Source organism: Mya arenaria, chromosome 9, assembly GCF_026914265.1.
Source record: "Mya arenaria isolate MELC-2E11 chromosome 9, ASM2691426v1".
In the NCBI taxonomy this organism is placed as follows: domain Eukaryota; kingdom Metazoa; phylum Mollusca; class Bivalvia; order Myida; family Myidae; genus Mya; species Mya arenaria.
This window is the reverse complement of record NC_069130.1, coordinates 55921285-55947288: the sequence shown is the minus strand read 5'-3', so window position 1 is coordinate 55947288 and position 26004 is coordinate 55921285. Positions and strand designations below refer to the sequence as shown.

The following is a 26004-nucleotide window of genomic DNA, read 5'->3' as shown; positions in this document are numbered from 1 at the left end:
TCAGTAGATCAGCATTAAGCTGTTTTTGATTTTAATCAGATGCAGCGGTAGATATACACAGTGGCTGACCCAGTTAGTTGGTAGTTTAAACAATGTAATGTTGACAACTACAAAACTTAAATATTGTTTGTATGTACTAGCATTACATAAATGGCCATGCGATTGTCGTATCAATCCATTTAGTTTTTGTTATGCACCAATCAATAGTAACCACGGCCCCCCCCCCCAGGTCCGGGGAATAGCGGGGACTTTGACTTTCGGTCAAGCCAACCCCGGGTAAAATCCCCGCCCTGACGGGGACGAACTGATGGTAAAATCCCCGCCAAATTACCCCGCACCCCAGGGACCCTAGGTTAGGCGCATTCCCCGCTATATTTTGCGCGAAGACAAAACCAACCCATTCATCCGGCACTGCGGGGCCACCTGAAAGGTAAAAGCACGTCCAATTTCCCCGGCTATCCCCGGTACACCCCTGGACCTGGGGGAGCGGTGGTTACAATTGACTGGTGCATTAATATAACATATTAAAAACCTTTAACCATTACATAACATCACAATCATAAAATCTTGATAAGAATTGTGGATAACATAAGTAGCAGTTGACGCTTACAGTTGTTATTAAATCTAATTTAAACAGTTGATTAATTAGATTTAATGACAACTGTAGGCGTATATACTCAACATCAAATATGTGGTAGTTTCTGAGTTTCACAGTGTATTGACACATCGGCATACTACTTTTAGCCAATAACTGTTTAAACAAGTTAAAGTGACACTCTTTTTCAAAATTAAAACATACACATGTATAACAAACATAAATTTTGACTGATAAAACTTAACTAACTAATACATTTATGGAAATTATAAATTACTAATAACAAGTTTGTAACCGTGTATTTAATAGCTGAAAACGCAAAAAAAATATTAAACGATTGGTGAATGCTAAAAGATTTACTGTGATCTACCATAGTCTCATCAGGTAGAAATACTGTGTATTATGCACTTTTCTTTCAAATTAAACTCGGTATCTTTCATAAGAACCATTGTTTTCGACATTTATTCATCCTTTTGGGGATATTAAAACAATAGTATTACTTGTAGTAAATCGTATTTGGGAGTAAGAGTGCATCTTTAAATTGACGGTCTAGACATTAATTGTCTTTATCAAAATTAATCGATGTCGAGTAGCTAAACATGAATATATTCGTCTCCTTCTCTAAACATGAATATATTCGTCTCCTTTATATGATTTAATTTCAGTAAACTATTGAGTGCGTTCACGTTATGCCAGATCTTAGTGTACCTATAGGCTTATATCGTCAATGAGATCACCAGACAGTTCCACATTTAATTCATTAACATCGATTCAGGTCATCTAACTGTCTTATACTACCTCATTGGTTGATTCATTGTCAACGCAAAATCTGACGCAGGGCGTGTGTATTGGATGAGAAGCAGTAGGCGGACAATTAAACACCAGCAAAAGTTGCAATTATTAATGTTTAAGCCTGATTATGGCCATTCAACCTAGTTTATCTAGTTTACCCCTGCCCCCACCCCATGAATAGAATAGTGTTCGAGTGTTTCACAAACCATTCCAAAGCGGTAATCTCATCATACCTTGATGCGTGTGTTGTCTGTGTGTGTGGTTTATAGTATTGTATGTGCTGTGTATACGTTTGTGTCTCTACTTCATCTAAATGTGTGGGTTTTTTTAATGTTCGTCTACTGGGCGTGTCCCTGTAGTTTGCATTGTGTTATTGTAAACCTTCACAGGATATGTCATATAAGTAATAATACATATTGATAAACGATCATCTTTATAGTACGAAAGGTTCTGATCTTGTGGTTTCTATTCCAAATAAGGCCTAAAAAAATGTCTGTTTCGGGTAACCCGACCCTACCTATAAAAATGCGCCGGCCCTAACTATTTTTTTTTTCCGTTTCTGAGCAAAAAAAATAAATTCGTTAGCGAGTAGAGAGTTACGAAGGGCGGATAAATGCAGATTTTAATCAGAATTATTGTGTATATGATAAAACAAAGTCAGGCAATGACAGTAATGTAGGAAAGACTGCCATGTGCAAGAAAACACTCTGAACTTACGCCAGATTTTGAAAAAAACCCAAAAAACCCATCCCTACCTACCCTACCTAGAAATTTTGGGAAGGTTACCCTAAACAAACAATTTATTTTTGGCCTAACCGATTAACGATGTAAGGGCAACTACTGCTTTAAAATTACAATTATATTAACAGTTCTCTCTCCCATTGCATAAAAAACAAACCGAACAAGGACCAATGTAGCAGACATGTTATTATTATTATTATTATTATTATTATTATTATTATTATTATTATTTTTAGTTTAATAATATTTATTATTATTATTATTATTATTATTATTATTATTATTATCATTATCATTATCATTATTATTATTATTATTATTATTATTATTTGTTCTACAAAATATTTTATACAAATTTGGTTTTACAATAATAAGGAATAAGTCCATTCACTCATGGATGACTCGAAATCTGACTGACAATTCAGTGTTTAACAAAATAAACAAAACTGTGCCGATTGTTTAAAGTTAACAATGTAATTAACACGATCGTTGTCAACTTTTAAATGTTATTCTTTTAATGACAGCTCATATATATATAAATTTCAAAGATTCAGCTGAAACTGTTTTCTCAAATCTTGTTAGAAATGCAGAAGATCACAGGTACATCCATTAAAGCTCCAGAGCAGTAAAATTTCAAAGTTGGGTGACGTAAGCAACATAGTAAACTTTAAAAGTAAAAAAGTCTGGTATGAGATACCTGGGGGTAAGATTACAAGTCCCTGTATTATTGTATTATTGGTCCCAGGAGATACATAGAAATACAAATAAAATGATGAATGTAGAAAGCATACACGGCCCATGTTGAAACTTTTTTTTTTATTTTTATTTTTTTTATTCTAGTGTTCAGTTTACCGTACAATATTCATTGATATAAACGGACATATTAAAAAAGTACATCAAGTTTTAAATACTTTATACTTTAAAAGTGTGAAATTTCAGTGGAGATAAAGACGAGGTAAGAGGGAGATTCTTCATTATATTTTTATCCAATGATTGTTGTTTGTTTTTCAGTTTATTTCTTTATGTCTTTATTCATTTTACATGGAAAATGCTTGTTAGTCTGTTTTATTATCATTTCAATATCGCGAATATATATATATGCTTTCAATATAAAGTATTTAGAGTAAATAATAAATTTAAGTTAATTGAAATCTTTAAGTCTCATCAATATAATAACTTATCAAGTAACTACCAGATGTATTGTCGTCTGCAATAAAACAGATTCTCATATGATCAATATGATTTCCTACAGGATATAATATATAATAATTATAGTTATCAAGTCCTACATATACCGTACTGATATATGTGCATCCTAGAAGGCAAGTTTTATACGAGCTTTATTGAAGATGCCCAAGACTTCGTTGTAGGGACCTGGGACCTATAGGCTATACAGCGTTGACAGTGAAGAACGGCAATTCCGACAGTTCTGGTAGAACGCAACCTCTGGTATGAATTACGCTGTTTTCATAAGGCAATCTTTTTGGGGACCAAAGCGTTGGGCAAATGTTTACATTGGCACCGCTTTAAGATTCTTATTTTGTAAATATATTCAAAAGACAACAATCGAGTGAGTATTTATCTTTATAAATTGAGTATTTGAGAAATGTATCGACTAAACATTCAACCTGCAGCTATTGATATTGTCAGATTAATTGAAGTTAAAAGTAATCGGTCCTCTTGTTGACCACAACCGGTAAACAACATATTTTGTCACGTAACCGGCGTGGTGAGTTCGTTCACAGTCCTTGACATAAGATTCACCTTCCCAAGCGTCAGAAACAAGGTTCAAATGCATTGCTCCAATTTGCAATACAGAGTTTGATAGCCCTTGGTGTGGGTTGGATTTGGTTCAATAGCCTGTTTTATTCACTTTGGAGTTTTTGGCCTTCACTTCGAGGGGTGAATGCGTTAAGGTTCTAAGTGACATTAGATAAAGAAGAAGATACTTTTACCCCTCAACTTTTTAACCGGTGTCTCTACATTATATGTATGAACTTCATAATGTTCTATACTGATTAAAATAGTGATGTTTCAATGATCAATTATAATTGAAAATTGATTGGTTGAGCCTGAAATCAGTGCTAATTAATTTCATTTGATCTTCACAATAACTAGTTATTTTTCTTCTTTGTGTTCGGTTAATTTCTGCCAATTTTCTCCTTTGAATTAATTTATACATTCTGAAATGTTCAGTTGTTGCCGTTAACAATAAAGCCGAAAGCAACAACAACATTAATAACTTCAAACATACACATAACATAAACATAGTTGAGGATTATGTGTTATTGTATATGAATAAAACTACAAGTACACTACCAACCATACGTTTTTTACAGATTTTGCTATGTGTCTCAATTTTTTCCTTATCATGGTCGTTATCTGTTTTATCTATTTTTCGCGATGACCCTGTGATATAAGCATTTCACACACTATGTTCATCACTATAATTTGGCGGCATGGCCCGTGTGCTAATTAAGGTACATGTAGCATTTAATCGGTTATGATGACTACAGTTAATTGCTGTCACTGTTTTCAGATACACTTCATGGAATATATTTGATAACTGTAAAACAATTTTTGCATGATGTAAGCTTACTAAAAATAATGCAGTTGTATAAATTTGCTTAAGATTATCAGATTGTGACTTTTGCTGTTGTTGACAATGTTTGATTATACTGGTTGAGAAGCAGTTTCCGACGGAAAGCAGTTTCCGACAAATCGCTTTTTCGCGTACCTTCCATAGATCTTCATAAAGAAGGTACTGCAATTCAACTATATGGTAACTAGGCAATCAAAAGTTGAAATTCTTACCGAGACACGTAAGAAACGTTTATTATTATTTAATGTTTAATGTTTATTTTTCATTTTGTACACAAACTTGCACGTGGGGGATCTGCACGCGCAGCGTATTGCGCATGCGTGTGAACCTAATTTGCATATCTATTAATAGCTACAAGGTTTTCCTTAATTGACTTATACAAACGATGATCATTGTGTACATATTTGTGAACACTGGTGTCATGCTTGTTTCGCATCCATAGTCACTTCAATGTATACAAACACAAGTTTCCATCAGAAATGAATAAAAAAAATCATTGATATTCAGTCTCTGCCTGATTTCGAGTATGAATTGAATGTCGTAAATTTTAAGGTTTAAATTTTTCGTAAATGCTGGAAAATTAAATAAAATTTCTCTTATTACAGTCTTATATTTAGTTTATTAAATAAACGGAAAATAAAAACACACAACAGGCACCTTAAATATGCCCCGCATTCAAATTGTCGGAAACTGCTTCTCATCACAAGCTAATCAGAACAATGTAAGTACCCTCTTTGCGCCCCTATTAGATACACTATATGTGACGTCACACATGTAAGAAATATATCGACAATAGCAGCTTGAGCTGTAGTTATATAAAATGTGAACAATTTTAGTATATATTTAAACACGTATAAATAATTCAATAAAAACGTTTAAAAACTGTCGGAAACTGCTTCTCAACCAGTACAGTAAAACTGCGATCGCTCAAGGATGTCAGGGTCCAAGCTGAAACCTCGAGGGAGCCAATGTTACGAACGGCCAAAGTTCAATTTCCAAGTCTGTTATGAAATATCTTTCAGTGTATTTTTAATAAGTTTGAAGTCGTCAAACCGACTGTTTACTACGACACCGATTATGTGTTGCGTTGTGGAAATCACTCATATGTTCATATGCAGCACTAAAGGATATTCTGTTGTATACTAAATTTTAAAATAAAACACAATTATAAATGAATAAAAAGTTATGTTTATTAACTTTTTATTTTTACAAAAAGCACATTTACTAAACAAGAAACATTTGAATATGACAGTTAATATTATGCCATAAGTCAGATTTGAAATTCTCTAGAACAAGGTGCATCTTGTCTGTCTCGCGAAACTGTTCAAACACAATCTTCTCAAATGCCCTTATTAACTAATAGCCGTTGTGCGTAAACAGTGATAAACTGTTTTTCACACCTTATAGATTTCCTTTCAACTGTCATTGCAATTTTAACAACTTGTGAAAACACCTAACAATTGTTTGTTTATTTTGAAACACGTGTTCTGGAAAAAGTGTGAAATTATGACCTCGATGGAGCCATAAGGTTTTGTGCATGATTTGCGTATTTGGGACCGGCTATTGTGCTCGACTCCTCGACTTATTTTGGTTTCAATGCAGCGTCAGTATATTTTATATGAAAATAGAAGGAAAAATGTTCGGGACCAAGCTCCGACCTCGAGGGACTGCTGGTTCTCGAACGACCGCCTGTTCGAACGACTGCAGTTTTACTGTATCATGACTCAATAATGGCATTTCATTTTGATGATAAAGACATTACAAGTGCGACAACCTTTTACTATTTAAAGATTTTCGGAAAATCACTATTGAAAGTGACTGGGCTTAAACACACGTTCAAAGTTTACAAGTCAGCACATGGTTGAACGCCCTCATGGCCATGGATTGCTTTCTATGGAAAAATCCCCCAATTGTCACTAGCTATTTTTAACATCAATAATATAAAATATAGTTATACCCTACATGGTATTGATCAGGCGCATGACGCATGGTTCACAATTGTGTAAAATGTTGGCTGTTTTACGATGAGATTCAAACAGAGCAGTATACCAATGATTCAATATGTTTATTATTAACAAGTCAGGACAATATTTATTTGGTGTTTACACACACATAAACAAATAAACACCAAATAGAATGTTCCCTTTCAATATTCTTTACCCTACAATTGGGTGAAAGCCATTCTTCGAGCACGGTGCTATTTAAAATATTCTTTTTGTACCAGCGGCATCTGTTTAAATATCTGCATGTCATGGTAAGATGCATCACAGTGATATGCTGCATGCAAAAATTTTAAGCAGATGTTTGTGGTGGTATGTGTACCATTGTGTTTGCTGCCACAGAACATATCCCAGCGATTTACTGCTATGACACAATCTCTGGCTCAACCACAACACATGTTTCGCATGGTTGGTAGTGGAAGGTATTGACAAAAAACAATTGATAGTACAATAATTGGTTACCTAAGTGGATTCTATAATTGATACACTGGAACCTTTTCCCAACACTTATACTGATACATGCTGCTCTAGGAACTTGAGTCCTTCTCAAATTTAATAGTTGTTTAAGCATTTTCAAGATAAAAAAAAATGCTTAAAACTCAAAGCAGGAGACCTTTTCAATTTGTTGAATACTCGTTCAATGAATATATTTAAATTAAATAGAACAGCTTGTCCGATAACTCGACAATTCCTTGAAGGATGGTCACCAAACTTGACCTGAAAATAGGGTATGACCAGTAGATGACCCCTATTGATTATAGGGGTCATCGGGTCAAAGGTCAAGGTCACAGTGACCTTAAATGGTAAAAGGATTTTAAAGCTTGTCCAAGTGATTATTCAATGGATAGACCTATGGTCATCAAACTTGTCATTGAGGCTGGGCCTGACCAGAAGATAACCCCTGTTGATTTTAAGGGTCAAAGGTCACGGTCACAGTGACCTTGAATGATAAAAGGTTGTCTGTTGGTAATTTGACAATGCCTGCACCCATGGCCCCCAATCTTGACTTTGAGGCTAGGTCTGACAAGTAGATGACCCATATTGATTTTGGGGTTCATCGGGCCAAAGGTCAAGGTCACATTGACCTTGAATGATAAAAAGTTGTCTGAGTGATTACTCGAAAATGCCTTTACCCATGGCCCTCAAACTTGACTTGGAGGTTCGGCCTGACAAGTAGATGACCCCTATTGATTTTAGGGGATCGGGCCAAAGGTCAAGGTCACATTGACATTGAATGAGAAAAGGTTGTCCGAGTGATAACTCAACAATTCCTGCACCCATTGCCCTTAAACTTGACTTGTAGGTTGGGTCTGACCAGTAGATGACCCCTATTGATTTTGGGGTCATCAGGTCAAAGTCACAGTGAAATTGAAGGCAAACTTGACATTTCCTGGACCTATGGTCATCATACTTGACAGGAAGGTAGGGCCTGACCAGTAGATGACCCCTGTTGATGTTGGGTTTCATCAGGTCAAAGGTCACAGTGACTTTCAACACAAAAAAGATACTGGGGTAACAAAGCTTTTCCCAGTGATATCTCAACAAAGCCTAGACCTATGATCATCAAACATGACTAAGGGTTGGGTCTGACCTGTAGATGACCCCTTTTAATTTAAGGGTTCATAGGGTCAAGGTCACAGTGACCTTGAATGCAAAAAGCTTGTCTGTGTGATAACTTGACCCTGCCTGCACCCATGGCCCTGAAACTTAACTTGGAGGTCCATGCATATTTCATTCAATTGTCCAAATAATCCTGACAACATGGCGCTCGGGGGGGGGGGGGGGGGGGGGCAAATGTCAAAAACATCACTTGTTTAATTTTGCTTTGCAAAGGTATATCCTTTATAAATACCTTCCCTGCTTCCTGTTGTTCAAGGTCCAGTTCAGGGATGGAAGTTGATGGTCAAGCTGAAGCTGTGCGTCAGGATGGGTTTGTGTCCAGTGGCGATGAACTAGAACATGAGGAGCCACACGACATCAGTGATGCGGTGGAGCTTGTTGTGGTGGATGTTGACGCTTTGGTATGTAACTGACAAGAGAGGTCCTATGGACAAAATGTTAATCCATTATGAAAATTTTACCATACATGGAGAAGTGATCCCATAAACAAAAAAGTAACATGTAAAGACTTATTATATGTTACACTGCACAAGATTAATAAAATTAAGAATAACATCTTTGGCTCAGTTTTATTTTTATCATTTAGTTCAAGCAGTGTACGATTGCTCCAAATATGGAATGACATGTTAATAGGAATATGTGTTGGCACGGATTCTTGAGTACCATCTCAACTGACTTCATTAAAGTGAATGAAGGCTGTCTACCCAAAATACACTGACAGTAATTGTACACAAACTGATATATAATTCTGCATGAAATAAACCTGTCAAGAAATAATTCTGCATGAAATAAACCTGTCAAGAAACTGTTTCCATATTATTACTTTTTTCAGGATGTCGACTTTAATCATGGAAGAATTGCAAAGATAGAAAATCTTGAGAGCCTAACACAAGTAGAGGTGAGTGTTAGCTTGCAGAGCTCCAGTTAATTGTTGTGGGTAAAGGCCACTGTATCCCCTGAAAATTTAGTCTAAGGGGTATTGTACCCCCCCCCCCCCCCCCCCTGAGTTTGAGTCTGAGTCAAAATGGTTTGTTCCCCCTAATTTTGATCAAAGGGTATTGTATCCCCTGATTTTGATCAAAGGGTAGTGTACTCCCTGATTTTGATCAAAGGTTATTGTATCCCCTGATTTAGGTCAAAGTGGTTTGTTTCCCCTGATTTTATTGAAAGGGTATTGTATCCCTGATTTTGTTTAATGGGTATTGCATACCCTGATTTTGGTCAAAGGGTATTGTACCCCCTGATAACGGTCTAAGGGTATTGTACTCCCTGGTATGCAGCACTAAAGGATTTTCTGAAATTTTAAGGGGTACTTTCCCTGTGATTGAAACATACATGTACAATTGTATTTAAACTATTTATGTTTTCCTTTCATATGTTTTTTTGAGCTTTAAATTTTAACTTAGCATATATATATATTAATTCAGAACTGTAAAAACCAGTGATTTGATTTCTATTGATTTCCTTAGTTTTGAACACTGCCTGTGACTGTAATATATGCCACTTCTTGTGTCTGATTAGTAACTCCTGGTGTGGACTCAGCTGTAAGTTCTTTAAAGGAACTTGTTACTTTTTTCACCAACAGTTAATACTAAAGTAATTATTAAAATTTGTAGAACCTGTGTCTGCGGCAAAACCTGATCACCAAGATTGATGGATTATCTACCCTGACAACCCTTGTGGAACTTGATCTCTATGACAACCAGCTCACCAAGATTGAAAACCTTGAAGCGCTTGTTAATTTACAGTAAGTATTTTAATTCACACACATGCCCAATCTGCTAAGCAGTTATCTCCTTAGACAAAGCAGAGATAAGTGCATGTTTTACTCCTGGTTTTAAGTCATGTTTCATTTTAGTATCGAAGACCATGTTTTTTTACATATATTAAGAGGTTAAGGCCATGTTTTTATTCCAGGATTTCAATCCAGGCTTTAAGGGCATGTTATAATACAAGGGCTTAAGACCCCGTTATATTCTAGCATTTAAGTCCAATTCCATGTTTTATTCTAGGATTTAAGTCCAAGTCCATGTTTTATTCTAGGGTTGAAGTCCATGTTTTATTCAAGTGATTAAATTCATGTTTTATTCAAGGGTTTAAGTCCACGTTTTATTTAAGTGTTAAAATCCATGTTTTATTCAAGGGTTTAAGTCCATGTTTTATCCTAGGGTTTAAGTCCATGTTTTATTCAAAGGATTAAGTCCATGTTTTATTCAAGGGTTTAAGTCCATGTTTTATTCAAGGGTTTAAGTCCATGTTTTATTCAAGGGTGCAGTCAATGTTTATTCAAGGGTTTAAGTCCATGTTTTATTCAAGGGTGTAAGTCCATGTTTATTTAAGGGTTTAAGTCCATGTTTTATTCAAGGGTGCAAGTCCATGTTTTATTCAAGGGTGTAAGTCCATGTTTATTTAAGGGTTTAAGTCCATGTTTTATTTAAGGGTGTAAGTCCATGTTTTGTTTTATTCAAGGGTTTAAGTCCATGTTTTATTCAAGGGTGCAAGTCAATGTTTATTCAAGTGTTTAAGTCCATGTTTTATTCAAGGGTGTAAGTCCATGTTTATTTAAGGGTTTAAGTCCATGTTTTATTCAAGGGTGCAAGTCCATGTTTATTTAAGGGTTTAAGTCCATGTTTTATACAAGGGTGTAAGTCCATGTTTATTTAAGGGTGTAAGTCCATGTTTTATTCAAGGGTGTAAGTCCATGTTTTATTTAAGGGTTTAAGTTCATGTTTTATTCAAGGGTGTAAGTCCATGTTTTATTCAAGGGTGTAAGTCCATGTTTATTTAAGGGTGTAAGTCCATGTTTTATTCAAGGGTGTAAGTCCATGTTTTATTCAAGGGTGTAAGTCCATGTTTATTTAAGGGTGTAAGTCCATGTTTTATTTAAGGGTTTAAGTCCATGTTTTATTTAAGGGTGTAAGTCCATGTTTATTCAAGGGTGTAAGTCCATGTTTTATTTAAGGGTTTAAGTCCATGTTTATTCAAGGGTGTAAGTCCATGTTTTATTTAAGGGTTTAAGTCCATGTTTTATTTAAGGGTTTAAGTCCATGTTTTATTTAAGAGTGTAAGTCCATGTTTATTCAAGGGTGTAAGTCCATGTTTTATTCAAGGGTGTAAGTCCATGTTTTATTCAAGGGTGTAAGTCCATGTTTTATTCAAGGGTGTAAGTCCATGTTTTATTCAAGGGTGTAAGTCCATGTTTATTCAAGGGTTTAAGTCCATGTTTTATTCAAGGGTGTAAGTCCATGTTTTATTTAAGGGTTTAAGTCCATGTTTATTCAAGGGTGTAAGTCCATGTTTTATTTAAGGGTTTAAGTCCATGTTTATTCAAGGGTGTAAGTCCATGTTTATTCAAGGGTGTAAGTCCATGTTTATTTAAGGGTTTAAGTCCATGTTTATTCAAGGGTGTAAGTCCATGTTTATTCAAGGGTGTAAGTCCATGTTTTATTTAAGGGTGTAAGTCCATGTTTTATTTAAGGGTTTAAGTCCATGTTTATTTAAGGGTTTAAGTCCATGTTTATTTAAGGGTGTAAGTCCATGTTTATTTAAGGGTTTAAGTCCATGTTTATTTAAGGGTTTAAGTCCATGTTTATTTAAGGGTGTAAGTCCATGTTTATTTAAGGGTGTAAGTCCATGTTTATTTAAGGGTTTAAGTCCATGTTTATTTAAGGGTGTAAGTCCATGTTTATTTAAGGGTGTAAGTCCATGTTTTATTTAAGGGTTTAAGTCCATGTTTATTTAAGGGTTTAAGTCCATGTTTATTCAAGGGTGTAAGTCCATGTTTTATTCAAGGGTGTAAGTCCATGTTTTATTTAAGGGTTTAAGTCCATGTTTATTCAAGGGTGTAAGTCCATGTTTATTCAAGGGTGTAAGTCCATGTTTATTTAAGGGTTTAAGTCCATGTTTATTCAAGGGTTTAAGTCCATGTTTATTCAAGGGTGTAAGTCCATGTTTTATTTAAGGGTGTAAGTCCATGTTTTATTTAAGGGTTTAAGTCCATGTTTTATTCAAGGGTGTAAGTCCATGTTTTATTTAAGGGTGTAAGTCCATGTTTTATTTAAGGGTTTAAGTCCATGTTTTATTCAAGGGTGTAAGTCCATGTTTTATTTAAGGGTGTAAGTCCATGTTTATTTAAGGGTTTAAGTCCATGCTTTATTCAAGGGTGTAAGTCCATGTTTTATTTAAGGGTGTAAGTCCATGTTTATTTAAGGGTTTAAGTCCATGTTTTATATAAGGGTGTAAGTACATGTTTTATTCAAGGGTTTAAGTCCATGTTTTATTTAAGGGTTTAAGTCCATGTTTTATTGAAGGGTGTAAGTCCATGTTTATTTAAGAGTGTAAGTCCATGTTTATTTAAGGGTTTAAGTCCATGTTTTATTCAAGGGTGTAAGTCCATGTTTATTTAAGGGTGTAAGTCCATGTTTTATTTAAGGGTTTAAGTCCATGTTTTATTTAAGGGTGTAAGTCCATGTTTATTCAAGGGTGTAAGTCCATGTTTTATTTAAGGGTTTAAGTCCATGTTTATTCAAGGGTGTAAGTCCATGTTTTATTTAAGGGTTTAAGTCCATGTTTTATTTAAGGGTTTAAGTCCATGTTTTATTTAAGAGTGTAAGTCCATGTTTATTCAAGGGTGTAAGTCCATGTTTATTCAAGGGTGTAAGTCCATGTTTATTCAAGGGTTTAAGTCCATGTTTTATTCAAGGGTGTAAGTCCATGTTTATTCAAGGGTGTAAGTCCATGTTTATTCAAGGGTGTAAGTCCATGTTTTATTTAAGGGTTTAAGTCCATGTTTATTCAAGGGTGTAAGTCCATGTTTATTCAAGGGTTTAAGTCCATGTTTTATTTAAGGGTTTAAGTCCATGTTTATTCAAGGGTGTAAGTCCATGTTTTATTTAAGGGTTTAAGTCCATGTTTTATTTAAGGGTTTAAGTCCATGTTTATTCAAGGGTGTAAGTCCATGTTTATTCAAGGGTGTAAGTCCATGTTTATTTAAGGGTTTAAGTCCATGTTTATTCAAGGGTGTAAGTCCATGTTTATTCAAGGGTGTAAGTCCATGTTTTATTTAAGGGTGTAAGTCCATGTTTTATTTAAGGGTTTAAGTCCATGTTTATTTAAGGGTTTAAGTCCATGTTTATTCAAGGGTGTAAGTCCATGTTTTATTCAAGGGTGTAAGTCCATGTTTTATTTAAGGGTTTAAGTCCATGTTTATTCAAGGGTGTAAGTCCATGTTTATTCAAGGGTGTAAGTCCATGTTTATTTAAGGGTTTAAGTCCATGTTTATTCAAGGGTTTAAGTCCATGTTTATTCAAGGGTGTAAGTCCATGTTTTATTTAAGGGTGTAAGTCCATGTTTTATTTAAGGGTTTAAGTCCATGTTTATTCAAGGGTGTAAGTCCATGGTTATTCAAGGGTGTAAGTCCATGTTTATTCAAGGGTGTAAGTCCATGTTTTATTTAAGGGTGTAAGTCCATGTTTTATTCAAGGGTGTAAGTCCATGTTTTATTCAAGGGTGTAAGTCCATGTTTATTCAAGGGTGTAAGTCCATGTTTATTCAAGGGTGTAAGTCCATGTTTATTCAAGGGTGTAAGTCCATGTTTTATTTAAGGGTTTAAGTCCATGTTTTATTCAAGGGTGTAAGTCCATGTTTATTCAAGGGTGAAAGTCCATGTTTATTCAAGGGTGTAAGTCCATGTTTATTTAAGGGTTTAAGTCCATGTTTTATTTAAGGGTTTAAGTCCATGCTTTATTCAAGGGTGTAAGTCCATGTTTATTCAAGGGTGTAAGTCCATGTTTATTCAAGGGTGTAAGTCCATGTTTTATTTAAGGGTTTAAGTCCATGTTTATTCAAGGGTGTAAGTCCATGTTTATTCAAGGGTGTAAGTCCATGTTTTATTCAAGGGTTTAAGTCCATGTTTTATTCAAGGGTGTAAGTCCATGTTTATTCAAGGGTGTAAGTCCATGTTTATTCAAGGGTTTAAGTCCATGTTTATTCAAGGGTGTAAGTCCATGTTTTATTTAAGGGTTTAAGTCCATGTTTTATTCAAGGGTGTAAGTCCATGTTTTATTCAAGGGTGTAAGTCCATGTTTATTCAAGGGTGTAAGTCCATGTTTATTCAAGGGTGTAAGTCCATGTTTTATTCAAGGGTTTAAGTCCATGTTTATTCAAGGGTGTAAGTCCATGTTTATTAAGTCCATGTTTATTCAAGGGTGTAAGTCCATGTTTATTCAAGGGTTTAAGTCCATGTTTATTCAAGGGTGTAAGTCCATGTTTTATTCAAGGGTGTAAGTCCATGTTTTATTTAAGGGTTTAAGTCCATGTTTTATTTAAGGCTGTAAGTCCATGTTTATTTAAGGGTGTAAGTCCATGTTTATTCAAGGGTGTAAGTCCATGTTTTATTTAAGGGTTTAAGTCCATGTTTTATTTAAGGGTTTAAGTCCATGTTTTATTTAAGAGTGTAAGTCCATGTTTATTTAAGGGTTTAAGTCCATGTTTTATTCAAGGGTGTAAGTCCATGTTTTATTCTAGGGTTTAAGTCCATGTTTTATTCAAGGGTGTTTTTTATTCAAGGGTGTAAGTCCATGTTTATTTAAGGGTGTAAGTACATGTTTTATTCATGGGTGTAAGTCCATGTTTTATTTAAGGGTTTAAGTCCATGTGTTATTTAAGGGTTTAATTCCATGTTTTATTCAAGGGTGTAAGTCCATGTTTATTTAAGAGTGTAAGTACATGTTTTATTCATGGGTGTAAGTCCATGTTTTATACAAGGGTGTAAGTCCATGTTTTATATAACGGTGTAAGTCCATGTTTATTTAAGGGTGTAAGAACATGTTTTATTCAAGGGTGTAAGTACATGTTTTATATAAGGGTGTAAGTACATGTTTTATTCATGAGTGTAAGTACATGTTTTATTCAAGGGTGTAAGTACATGTTTTATTCTAGGGTTTAAGCCCATGTTTTATTCTAGGGTTTAAGTCAATGTTATATTCTGGGGTGTAAGTCCATGTTTTATTCAAGGGTGTAAGTCCATGTTTTATTCAAGGGTGTAAGTCCATGTTATATTCTAAGGTCAATGAAGGTTTTAAGTCCACATTTCGTTTCAGGAGTAAAGGCCATGTTAAATTCAAGGTTTTAATCCAGGTTTAATTCCAGGTTTTAGTAGAGGTTTTTTTTTACAGGTTTTACACTAGATTTTTATTTCCAGGAGTTTGGACCTATCTTTCAACCGTCTGTCCAAAATTGAGAATCTCGACACCTTGACAAACTTAAAGAAGCTGTTCCTAATCCACAACAAGATCACAAAGATAGAGAATGTTGACCACCTGGTTAACCTGGAGATGTTAGAACTTGGATCCAACAGAATTCGGGTAGGTATTTGAAGGACACTAAATTTGCTTGTTGCTAAAATATGTTGTATGTCTACCGTGATGTTAAAGGGGAATCAAGAGATATTTGTAAAGGAACTGAATGTGGATTGAAATGATATCTTGGACAAGTTATCACCCTTTGATTATACAAATTACCTAAAATTGGTCATGATTACTTTAGGAGCCTTTTTCCATTCATCAACAAATTTGGTCAGAATGAGTAAGGGCAGAATATCTTGGGTCAGGTTAGATAACCAGTGGTGTTGCCTCTGGCACTCAAGAGTTTTGACCCTTGAATTTGCAAAAAACATCTTAACAGTGTCTGGTTTCTAACTTGGCCACAAACTATTTGTCCTAAAATTAGGACAGGCATATTTTGTGACCATTGGCACTCTTGTCATTCTTATTCTATAAATCATCTGGACTATCCTACATTTGTGATGTTGTTTGTTTCTGAAATACTTAATAGTAATATGCTCCTTGAAATTAACTTAAATGGTTTTGAAAACAATTTCTACAGCGACCTAAACCCCTGAACCCTGCTTGCTTTCTAAATCTCTCATTTTCAAACTATATTTTAAGGATTTGAATATTCGGTTAATCATCAGCCCTGTATAGACTTATGATATTGATATCATTCCTGTCTAGACTTTTAATCTTGGGACCATTCCTTTCTAGACTTATAACATTGATATCATTCTTGTCTAGACTAACAATCTGGGTACCATCCCTGTCTAGACTTATAACATTGATATCATCCCTGTCTAGACTTACAGCATTGATATCATCCCTGTCTAGACTTATAACATTATTACCATCTCCTACTAGACTTATTACATTGATATCATCCCTGTCTAGACTTATAACATTGAAATAATCACTGTCTAGACTAACAACATTTAAATCATCCCTGTCTACACTTATAACATTGATATCATTCCTGTATAGACTTACAATATTGTTATCATCCCTGTCTAGACTTAGAACATTGGTATCATCACTGCCTAAACTTATAACATTGGTACCATTCCTGTCTAGACTTGTAACATTGAAAGCATCCCTGCCTAGACATACAACATTGAAATCATCACTGTCTAGACTTATAACATTGTTATCACTCCTGGCTAGACTTACAACATTGTTATCATCCCTGTCCAGACTTATAACATTGGTACCACCCCTTTCTAGACCTATAACATTGGTATCATATCTTTCCAGGCTTATAATATTGGTACCATCCCTGTCTAGACTTGCAACATTGTTATCATCCCTGTGTAGACTTATAACATTTGTACCATCCCTTTCTAGACTTATAACATTGGTATCACCCCTTTCCAAGCTTATAACATTGATACCATCCCTGTCTAGACTTACAACATTGATACCATCCCTGTGTAGACTTATAACATTGGTATCACCCCTTTCCAGGCTTATAACATTGATACAATCCCTGTCTAGACTTACAACATCGATACCATCCCTGTCTAGACTTACAACATTGTTATCATCCCTGTCTCTACTTAAATCATTGGTACCATCCCTGTTGGGAATCACAACATTGATATCATCCCTGTCTTGACTTACAACATTGATATCATCCCTGTCTAGACTTACAACAGTGATTCCACACATGTCTAGAATTACAACATTGATACTTTCTGTGTATAGACTTAGAACTTTGGCATAATCCCTGTCAAGACTTAAAGAACTGTTATCACCCCTGCTTAGAATTACAACATTGATACTTTATGTGTGTTTACTAATAACATTAGGAGTCTCATTAACATAAATGTTTACATTCTTACTTATATAATAACTCCCTCTGACATCATGCTACAGGTGATAGAGAACATTTCCTCGCTGACCAACCTGACCAGCCTGTTTATAGGAAATAACAAGATAACCAAGCTGCAGTGTCTCGACACTTTCGTCAATCTCAGGACTTTAAGCATGCAGGTAGGATAGATGTGTAAAACTGGTTGTTGTTTTTTTTCAAAAGAAAAATATCAAAATTTTCTTTAAGAAATGCCGTTGTTGTCTTAAGTTGGAGTGTTAAAACGTTGGCCATTACATGAACTGCGTACATATGTAACCATTGACAATACACACATGAGTAGCTGGACCGATATTTCTTTCTGTAATAATGCGCGTGCCCATTCAGAGAACATACACTTTTTATCTTTTGCTATATTATTTACAGAGCAACAGAATCACAAAGTTAGGAGGTTTGGAGAAACTTGTAAACCTGGACGACCTTTACCTCAGCGACAATGGTATTGAAAAGCTGGAAGGGCTAGAGGCTTGTGTAAGTTTATGTGTATATGTACATTTTAACATATTTTTCTGTGAAACTATCATTAAAAGTAAGATTTTTTTTACAAAACCTGAATACTTAATGATCATATTATTGCAAGATTAAAAATAACAAGATCAAATATATTACAATCATTTTAAGTTTATTGCTTCAAAGAACCAATTGGAGTTATTTGTTTTGTGCGCTCTACTTATATTACAGGCCTAAATGATTGAGTCAGTACATTTATTTAGGCAGTTTGGCTTCCGATTCAAGTTGTTATGCTTATATTTTACTTTTTTTGCAGACGAAGCTTACAACACTGGATCTTGCAAAGAATCGATTGACTAAAATTGAAAACATCAGCCACTTAGTTGAACTACAAGAATTCTGGGTAAGCCCTTTGGGGTGACAAAACATAACTCGGTTAACTTTTATCTGTTAATTTTTATACTTATTTTTGTCCCAAGCTTTACGTTAAAAGCCTTTATGGTATTGACTTGAAACTTCATATAGAGATAAAACTCAATAAGGAGAACTGCAGTTTACCGGAACCATAACTCTGGCTGCCTTATGTTTTTGTTTATTGCCTTTTGTTCATTTTCATTTTAGTAAGACAAAGTTTCTAATTTAGCGGGGGTATGGCAAACTGTGACTGCTCTTGTACCAATAACAATACACTGTCATGAGCATTGTCACCTCTGCTGGTCTGTGATTGATAAGTCTTTTTGTATAAGTCAGACCCTTAAAGTTCCCCTGTCTTTGATTAAAAAGTCTTTGTGTTTAAGTCAGACCCTTAAAAATCCCCTGTTTGTGATTGAAAAGTTTTTTATGTTTAAGTCAGACCCTTGTAGTCCCCCTGTCTGTGATTGAAAAGTCTTTATGGTTAAGTCAGACCCTTGTGGTGCCCCTGTCAGTGATTGAAAAGTCTTTATGTTTAAGTCAGACCCTTGTCATGCCCCTGTCTGTGATTGATAAGTCTTTATGTTTAAGTCAGACCCTTGGTGTGCCCCTGTCAGTGATTGAAAAGTCTTTATGTTTAAGTCAGACCCTTGGTGTGCCCCTGTCTGTGATTGAAAAGTCTTTATGTTTAAGTCAGACCCTTGTAGTGCCCCTGTCAGTGATTGAAAAGTCTTTATGTTTAAGTCAGACCCTTGTCATGCCCCTGTCTGTGATTGATAAGTCTTTATGTTTAAGTCAGACCCTTGTAGTGCCCCTGTCAGTGATTGAAAAGTCTTTATGTTTAAGTCAGACCCTTGTCATGCCCCTGTCTGTGATTGATAAGTCTTTATGTTTAAGTCAGACCCTTGTTGTCCCCCTGTCTGTGATTAAAAAGTCTTTATGTTTAAGTCAGACCCTTGTCATGCCCCTGTCTGTGATTGATAAGTCTTTATGTTTAAGTCAGACCCTTGTTGTCCCCCTGTCTGTGATTAAAAAGTCTTTATGTTTAAGTCAGACCCGTGTCATGCCCCTGTCTGTGATTGAAAAGTCTTTATGTTTAAGTCAGACCCGTGTCATGCCCCTGTCTGTGATTGATAAGTCTTTATGTTTAAGTCAGACCCTTGTCATGCCCCTGTCTGTGATTGATAAGTCTTTATGTTTAAGTCAGACCCTTGTAGTGCCCCTGTCAGTGATTGAAAAGTCTTTATGTTTAAGTCAGACCCTTGTCATGCCCCTGTCTGTGATTGATAAGTCTTTATGTTTAAGTCAGACCCTTGTTGTCCCCCTGTCAGTGATTGAAAAGTCTTTATGTTTAAGTCAGACCCTTGTCATGCCCCTGTCTGTGATTGATAAGTCTTTATGTTTAAGTCAGACCCTTGTCATGCCCCTGTCTGTGATTGATAAGTCTTTATGTTTAAGTCAGACCCTTGTCATGCCCCTGTCAGTGATTGAAAAGTCTTTATGTTTAAGTCAGACCCTTGTCATGCCCCTGTCTGTGATTGATAAGTCTTTATGTTTAAGTCAGACCCTTGTCATGCCCCTGTCAGTGATTAAAAAGTCTTTATGTTTAAGTCAGACCCTTGGTGTGCCCCTGTCGGTGATTGAAAAGTCTTTATGTTTAAGTCAGACCCTTGTAGTGCCCCTGTCAGTGATTGAAAAGTCTTTATGGTTAAGTCAGACCCGTGTAGTCCCCCTGTCAGTGATTAAAAAGTCTTTATAATTAAGTCAGACCCTTGTAGTGCCCCTGTCTGTGATTTAAAAGTCTTTATGTTTAAGTCAGACCCTTGTAGTGCCCCTGTCAGTGATTAAAAAGTCTTTGTGTTTAAGTCAGACCCTTGGTGTGCCCCTGTCAGTGATTAAAAAGTCTTTATGTTTAAGTCAGACCCGTGTCATGCCCCTATCAGTGATTAAAAAGTCTTTATGTTTAAGTCAGACCCTTGTCATGCCCCTGTCAGTGATTGAAAAGTCTTTATGTTTAAGTCAGACCCTTGTAGTGCCCCTGTCAGTGATTGAAAAGTCTTTATGTTTAAGTCAGACCCTTGTAGTCCCCCTGTCTGTGATTGAAAAGTCTTTATATTTAAGTCAGACCCTTGTCATGCCCCTGTCAGTGATTGAAAAGTCTTTATGGTTAAGTCAGACCCTTGTCATGCCCCTGTCAGTGATTGAAAAGTCTTTATGTTTAAGTCAGACCCTTGGTGTGCCCCTGTCAGTGATTGAAAAGTCTTTATGTTTAAGTCAGACCCTTGTAGTCCCCCTGTCTGTGATTGAAAAGTCTTTATGTTTAAGTCAGACCCTTGTAGTTCCCCTGTCTGTGATTGAAAAGTCTTTATGTTTAAGTCAGACCCTTGGTGTGCCCCTGTCTGTGATTGAAAAGTCTTTATGTTTAAGTCAGACCCTTGTAGTCCCCCTGTCTGTGATTGAAAAGTCTTTATGTTTAAGTCAGACCCTTGGTGTGCCCCTGTCTGTGATTGATAAGTCTTTATGTTTAAGTCAGACCCTTGTCATGCCCCTGTCAGTGATTAAAAAGTCTTTATGTTTAAGTCAGACCCTTGTAGTCCCCCTGTCTGTGATTGAAAAGTATTTATGTTTAAGTCAGACCCTTGTTGTGCCCCTGTCAGTGATTGAAAAGTCTTTATGGTTAAGTCAGACCCTTGTCATGCCCCTGTCAGTGATTAAAAAGTCTTTATGTTTAAGTCAGACCCTTGTCATGCCCCTGTCAGTGATTAAAAAGTCTTTATGTTTAAGTCAGACCCTTGTCATGCCCCTGTCAGTGATTAAAAAGTCTTTATGGTTAAGTCAGACCCTTGGTGTGCCCCTGTCTGTGATTGAAAAGTCTTTATGTTTAAGTCAGACCCTTGTAGTCCCCCTGTCTGTGATTGAAAAGTCTTTATGGTTAAGTCAGACCCTTGTAGTGCCCCTGTCAGTGATTAAAAAGTCTTTATGTTTAAGTCAGACCCTTGTAGTGCCCCTGTCAGTGATTAAAAAGTCTTTATGGTTAAGTCAGACCCTTGGTGTGCCCCTGTCTGTGATTGAAAAGTCTTTATGTTTAAGTCAGACCCTTGTCATGCCCCTGTCAGTGATTAAAAAGTCTTTATGGTTAAGTCAGACCCTTGGTGTGCCCCTGTCTGTGATTGATAAGTCTTTATATTTAAGTCAGACCCTTGTCATGCCCCTGTCTGTGATTGAAAAGTCTTTATGTTTAAGTCAGACCCTTGTAGTGCCCCTGTCAGTGATTAAAAAGTCTTTATGTTTTAGTCAGACCCTTGTAGTGCCCCTGTCAGTGATTAAAAAGTCTTTATGTTTAAGTCAGACCCTTGTAGTGCCCCTGTCAGTGATTAAAAAGTCTTTATGGTTAAGTCAGACCCTTGGTGTCCCCCTGTCTATGATTGAAAAGTCTTTATGTTTAAGTCAGACCCTTGGTGTTCCCCTGTCAGTGATTGAAAAGTCTTTATGTTTAAGTCAGACCCTTGGTGTTCCCCTGTCAGTGATTGAAAGTCTTTATGTTTAAGTCAGACCCTTGGTGTTCCCCTGTCAGTGATTGAAAAGTCTTTATGTTTAAGTCAGACCCTTGGTGTGCCCATGTCAGTGATTGAAAAGTCTTTATGTTTAAGTCAGACCCTTGTAGTCCCCCTGTCTGTGATTGAAAAGTCTTTATGTTTAAGTCAGACCCTTGTAGTCCCCCTGTCTGTGATTGAAAAGTCTTTGTGTTTAAGTCAGACCCTTGGTGTTCCCCTGTCAGTGATTGAAAAGTCTTTGTGTTTAAGTCAGACCCTTGTCATGCCCCTGTCAGTGATTGAAAAGTCTTTATGTTTAAGTCAGACCCTTGTCATGCCCCTGTCTGTGATTGAAAAGTCTTTGTGTTTAAGTCAGACCCTTGGTGTGCCCCTGTCAGTGATTGAAAAGTCTTTATGTTTAAGTCAGACCCTTGTAGTTCCCCTGTCTGTGATTGAAAAGTCTTTATAATTAAGTCAGACCCTTGTTGTGCCCCTGTCAGTGATAAATACTACTTTTACTGTATGCATGATTTTTTTGTTTGGCTTTATTTTCAGTTCAATGACAATAAAATTGACTCTTGGAAAGAAGTTGAGTCACTGGTTCCCCTTAAGAACCTGGAGACAGTCTACATGGAGCGTAACCCTATATACTACGAAGCTGGAAAACAGTTAAAGGCAGATCCTGCATATAGGCGCAAAATCAAATTGACACTTCCTTGGATCAAACAGATTGATGCGACTTTGGCTCAATGATTTTGTTAGACATGTAGGATGAGATGATTTGATTTGATCTTGTAGTACATGTAGATACGTTCATCCATGTGTATTGTTGTAGTTCCGTGATGGCATTATACATGGGTCAACAATTTAAGGCCAATTTGGCACAAACAATAGTGTAATGTTTAGACTTGTTAAGCTTGAGTTGATTTTCTTGTAGGTCTGTAAATTTATTATGTTCTTTTTAGAAGTTCTATGCCCATTTTTCCTAGTATCTTGAGTTCAATGCCCATATTCCCTAATATCTTGAGTTCTAGGCCCATATTCACTAGTACATGTATATTGAGTTCTAGGCCCATATTCAGTAGTATCTTGAGTTCTAGGCCCATATTCACCAATATATTCAGTTCTAGGCCCATATTCACTAATATCTTGAGTTATAGGCCCATATTCAGTACTATCTTGAGTTCTAGGCCCATAATTAAGTAATATCTTGAGTTATATTCCCATATATAGTACTATATTGAGTTCTAGGCCCATATTCACTAATATCTTGAGTTATATTCCCATATATAGTACTCTCTTGAGTAATTAGGCCCATAATTAAGTAATATCTTGAGTTATATTCCCATATTCACTAATATCTTGATCTTGAGGCTCTTATTCACATTTAACTGATATCTTGAGTAAGAGTTGAGCCTCAGAAAAATGAATTTTAAAATGTTACAAAGTATCTTTGATAGAACTATTTTAGACAAAAGATATGCAAATTGTTAAAAACGGATTATGTTATTTCATACTTATGCAGCAGATTCCACCATGAACGGCCTTCAAATAGCATTTCTATTATGAAGATAAAGTTTGTAGTTGTTAGCCTTGAGTCTGAAACTTAGACTAGAAATGTAATTGAGTGAATATGGGCTCTGGGTTCAAGTTAACAATCTTAAGTATGAGAACAGAATCAAGAGCCAAAACTGAATATCTTCATTCCTTTGTAACTATTGTTCTTGAAGAATGTTTTGAAAACTGCCCCATGTATGACAACGAAAACATTTCTCAAATATTGACACTGACTATGTTAAAAAGAATAAACTGTGAATATAGTTTTTTCTTTTTAAAAAGATCATTTGTAGAGTCAGACTTGAGTCTATTAATAGTAAATATGGATCATAGACATTTATATAACCTTGAGCAAAACGCATACTGAGAGGTCTGTTTGGCCCAATTGCTTATGTTAAACAAAAATTATGTGTATCCTACCAGTTGTTGAGTCATAACATCATACATCCAAGTTGGTGCTATGATTATGTACAATAATAATAAATTATTTTTAAATTAATTATTCTGTCATTTAATGTATTGGGATCTATGTTCAGGCATTTTAATTAATTGATATTAAGCGGAAATGATATTTGCATATTACCATCAATTATGGTTGTCCATTTCTATTTGATTATCAATTATGAATCTTGTGCGATTATCCAACATAAACTTTTATACTTTAGTATTAAATTTCCATGTATGTGATTTTCTATTCATATTATTAATACATATTTCTTGAGTTATGACACTTAATACCAAATGCTTTACGTCATATTGCACATAATATTCAACTTTATTCAGTTATGATTTTATGTCAATGAATTATATCAGTAGTTATTTAACAAAAAGGTGTAATGACTGTATTTCATGGCAGTGTCATTTTAAGGATTAGATGTATTAGAATTAGGCTCAATGGTGTATGGACACATTTAGTTCACTGGCACAGTTTATGACGTCCAAACTACTTCATGACTACACCGTAAATGACTTTGATCACAATTACCGGCTTAATGACCAGATGTGTTCTTACACAAATGAAATCCAATTTTAAAATAATCAGTGTTTATAGTTTACGCTTATCTTGTTAAAAAAAATCTTAGAAAATGATAGCTGTACTACAACACCACATAAAAAGGCTCAAAAGACAGGTTAAGGTCATATATTCTACGGTTTGAACTGAGGCCGATTCAGTGACCAATTATTTTATTGTCGTTTGCATGTTTTTTTGTAGTAGAGAAACTGTGAAGATGTGTTCATCAACATATGAATGTAATTGAATGGATATAATTTATTACATTTATCTTACGAGTTGTAGCTCTTCTGTTAAAGTGTTATAACTTCGGGATATGAAAGAGATTATTTAACTTGAGTCTGTGCCATTTTATGTATAGTCCTTCAGTTATTTTATTTTGTCTTCCAAATATAAGATTTATTTAGTTTAGAACTTGAGTAATGATAAACAGTTGCACAAGTCATTCGACACTTCTTATTTTTTTGCTGTAACTGTTGGATGATGTATACCAGGGTATTATGAAACATACTTGAACAAATCAGTTTCTCTTAGCCACTTATCATCCCCATAAATGTATGATACCTTCAAGATATAAGTACCGGTTTGTAAGCTTCTTATACTGATTTCTTAGAACTTTAATACTTCTGTGGATTTGTGTTTATATTGTAATTACAACCTACATATTATTTTGGTATCCGTTTTAAAGGGGGTTTACTAGTAGAGAACGAATTTGTTAAAAGTACCACACATATGAAGAGCAAGCTTGAAAGATTGCATAAGTTGTCATTTCTTGTCAAAGTTCAGTTGAAACAAAGAACAAAACTACCAGTTGTGGGGTGGGAGAAAGTTATCAGAAATAAATGACTGATTAATTTCCAATTCAAAATTAATATTTTTCGCTATTCTATCAACCGAATTATTTCTAAAAGTTTTATGTATATGTTACACCAAACAATAATATTAATATGTGCCCATATGAAATTTTGTTGTCAAAATGTAGGTCACAAGGACACATGCTTATTAGTAGGTTACAAAACAAATATTTAAGACACATTTTAAGCTATGGAACTCAGTAGTGTAATCAAACTTATAAAGCCTTAATTTTAAAGCTCACTAATTAATTTCTAATTATTTAAAAACAAAATGTTTGAAATGTTACATAAGTGCTAATTGTTTATTATATTTCTTTTATAGAATTAAATAAGGAAAATTCATGATTGAGTTCTGGATCTATGCCTCCTAAGGAAATCTTATACAAGTCGCATTGTTCGAGAGTCCTATCCGTCCGTTGACATTACGTTTTTGCGTTTTGACGTAGTTAATGAAATCCTATTGTACGTATGTTGACCTGATCAGGGTTCTTCAGAATCGACAGTGTTATTGTCAACCACCTTTTTAGCTTGCTACGACAGAGAGGTTTGTGAGCTATGCGTTTATCTGGTAACATATAACTATGTTTCCAAACGGTCAAAGAACTTCTGATTAATAAAGAAATATTTTTAAAAAAACCT

The 26004-nt window shown here is 35.2% G+C and overlaps 1 protein-coding gene across 1 annotated transcript; it reads left to right on the top strand.

The window, feature by feature from the left end:
• Nucleotides 1-3615: 3615 nt before the first annotated feature.
• Nucleotides 3616-25707, top strand: LOC128203106 (protein phosphatase 1 regulatory subunit 7-like). The gene is made up of 9 exons (XM_052904378.1): nucleotides 3616-3698; nucleotides 8607-8751; nucleotides 9183-9248; nucleotides 9967-10097; nucleotides 15552-15714; nucleotides 17554-17670; nucleotides 17915-18019; nucleotides 18315-18401; nucleotides 22498-25707. Exons 2-9 carry the CDS (start codon nucleotides 8620-8622, stop codon nucleotides 22693-22695), a joined length of 999 nt encoding a protein of 332 aa, XP_052760338.1. The 5' UTR covers nucleotides 3616-3698; nucleotides 8607-8619; the 3' UTR covers nucleotides 22696-25707.
• The last annotated feature ends 297 nt before the right edge of the window (nucleotides 25708-26004 follow it).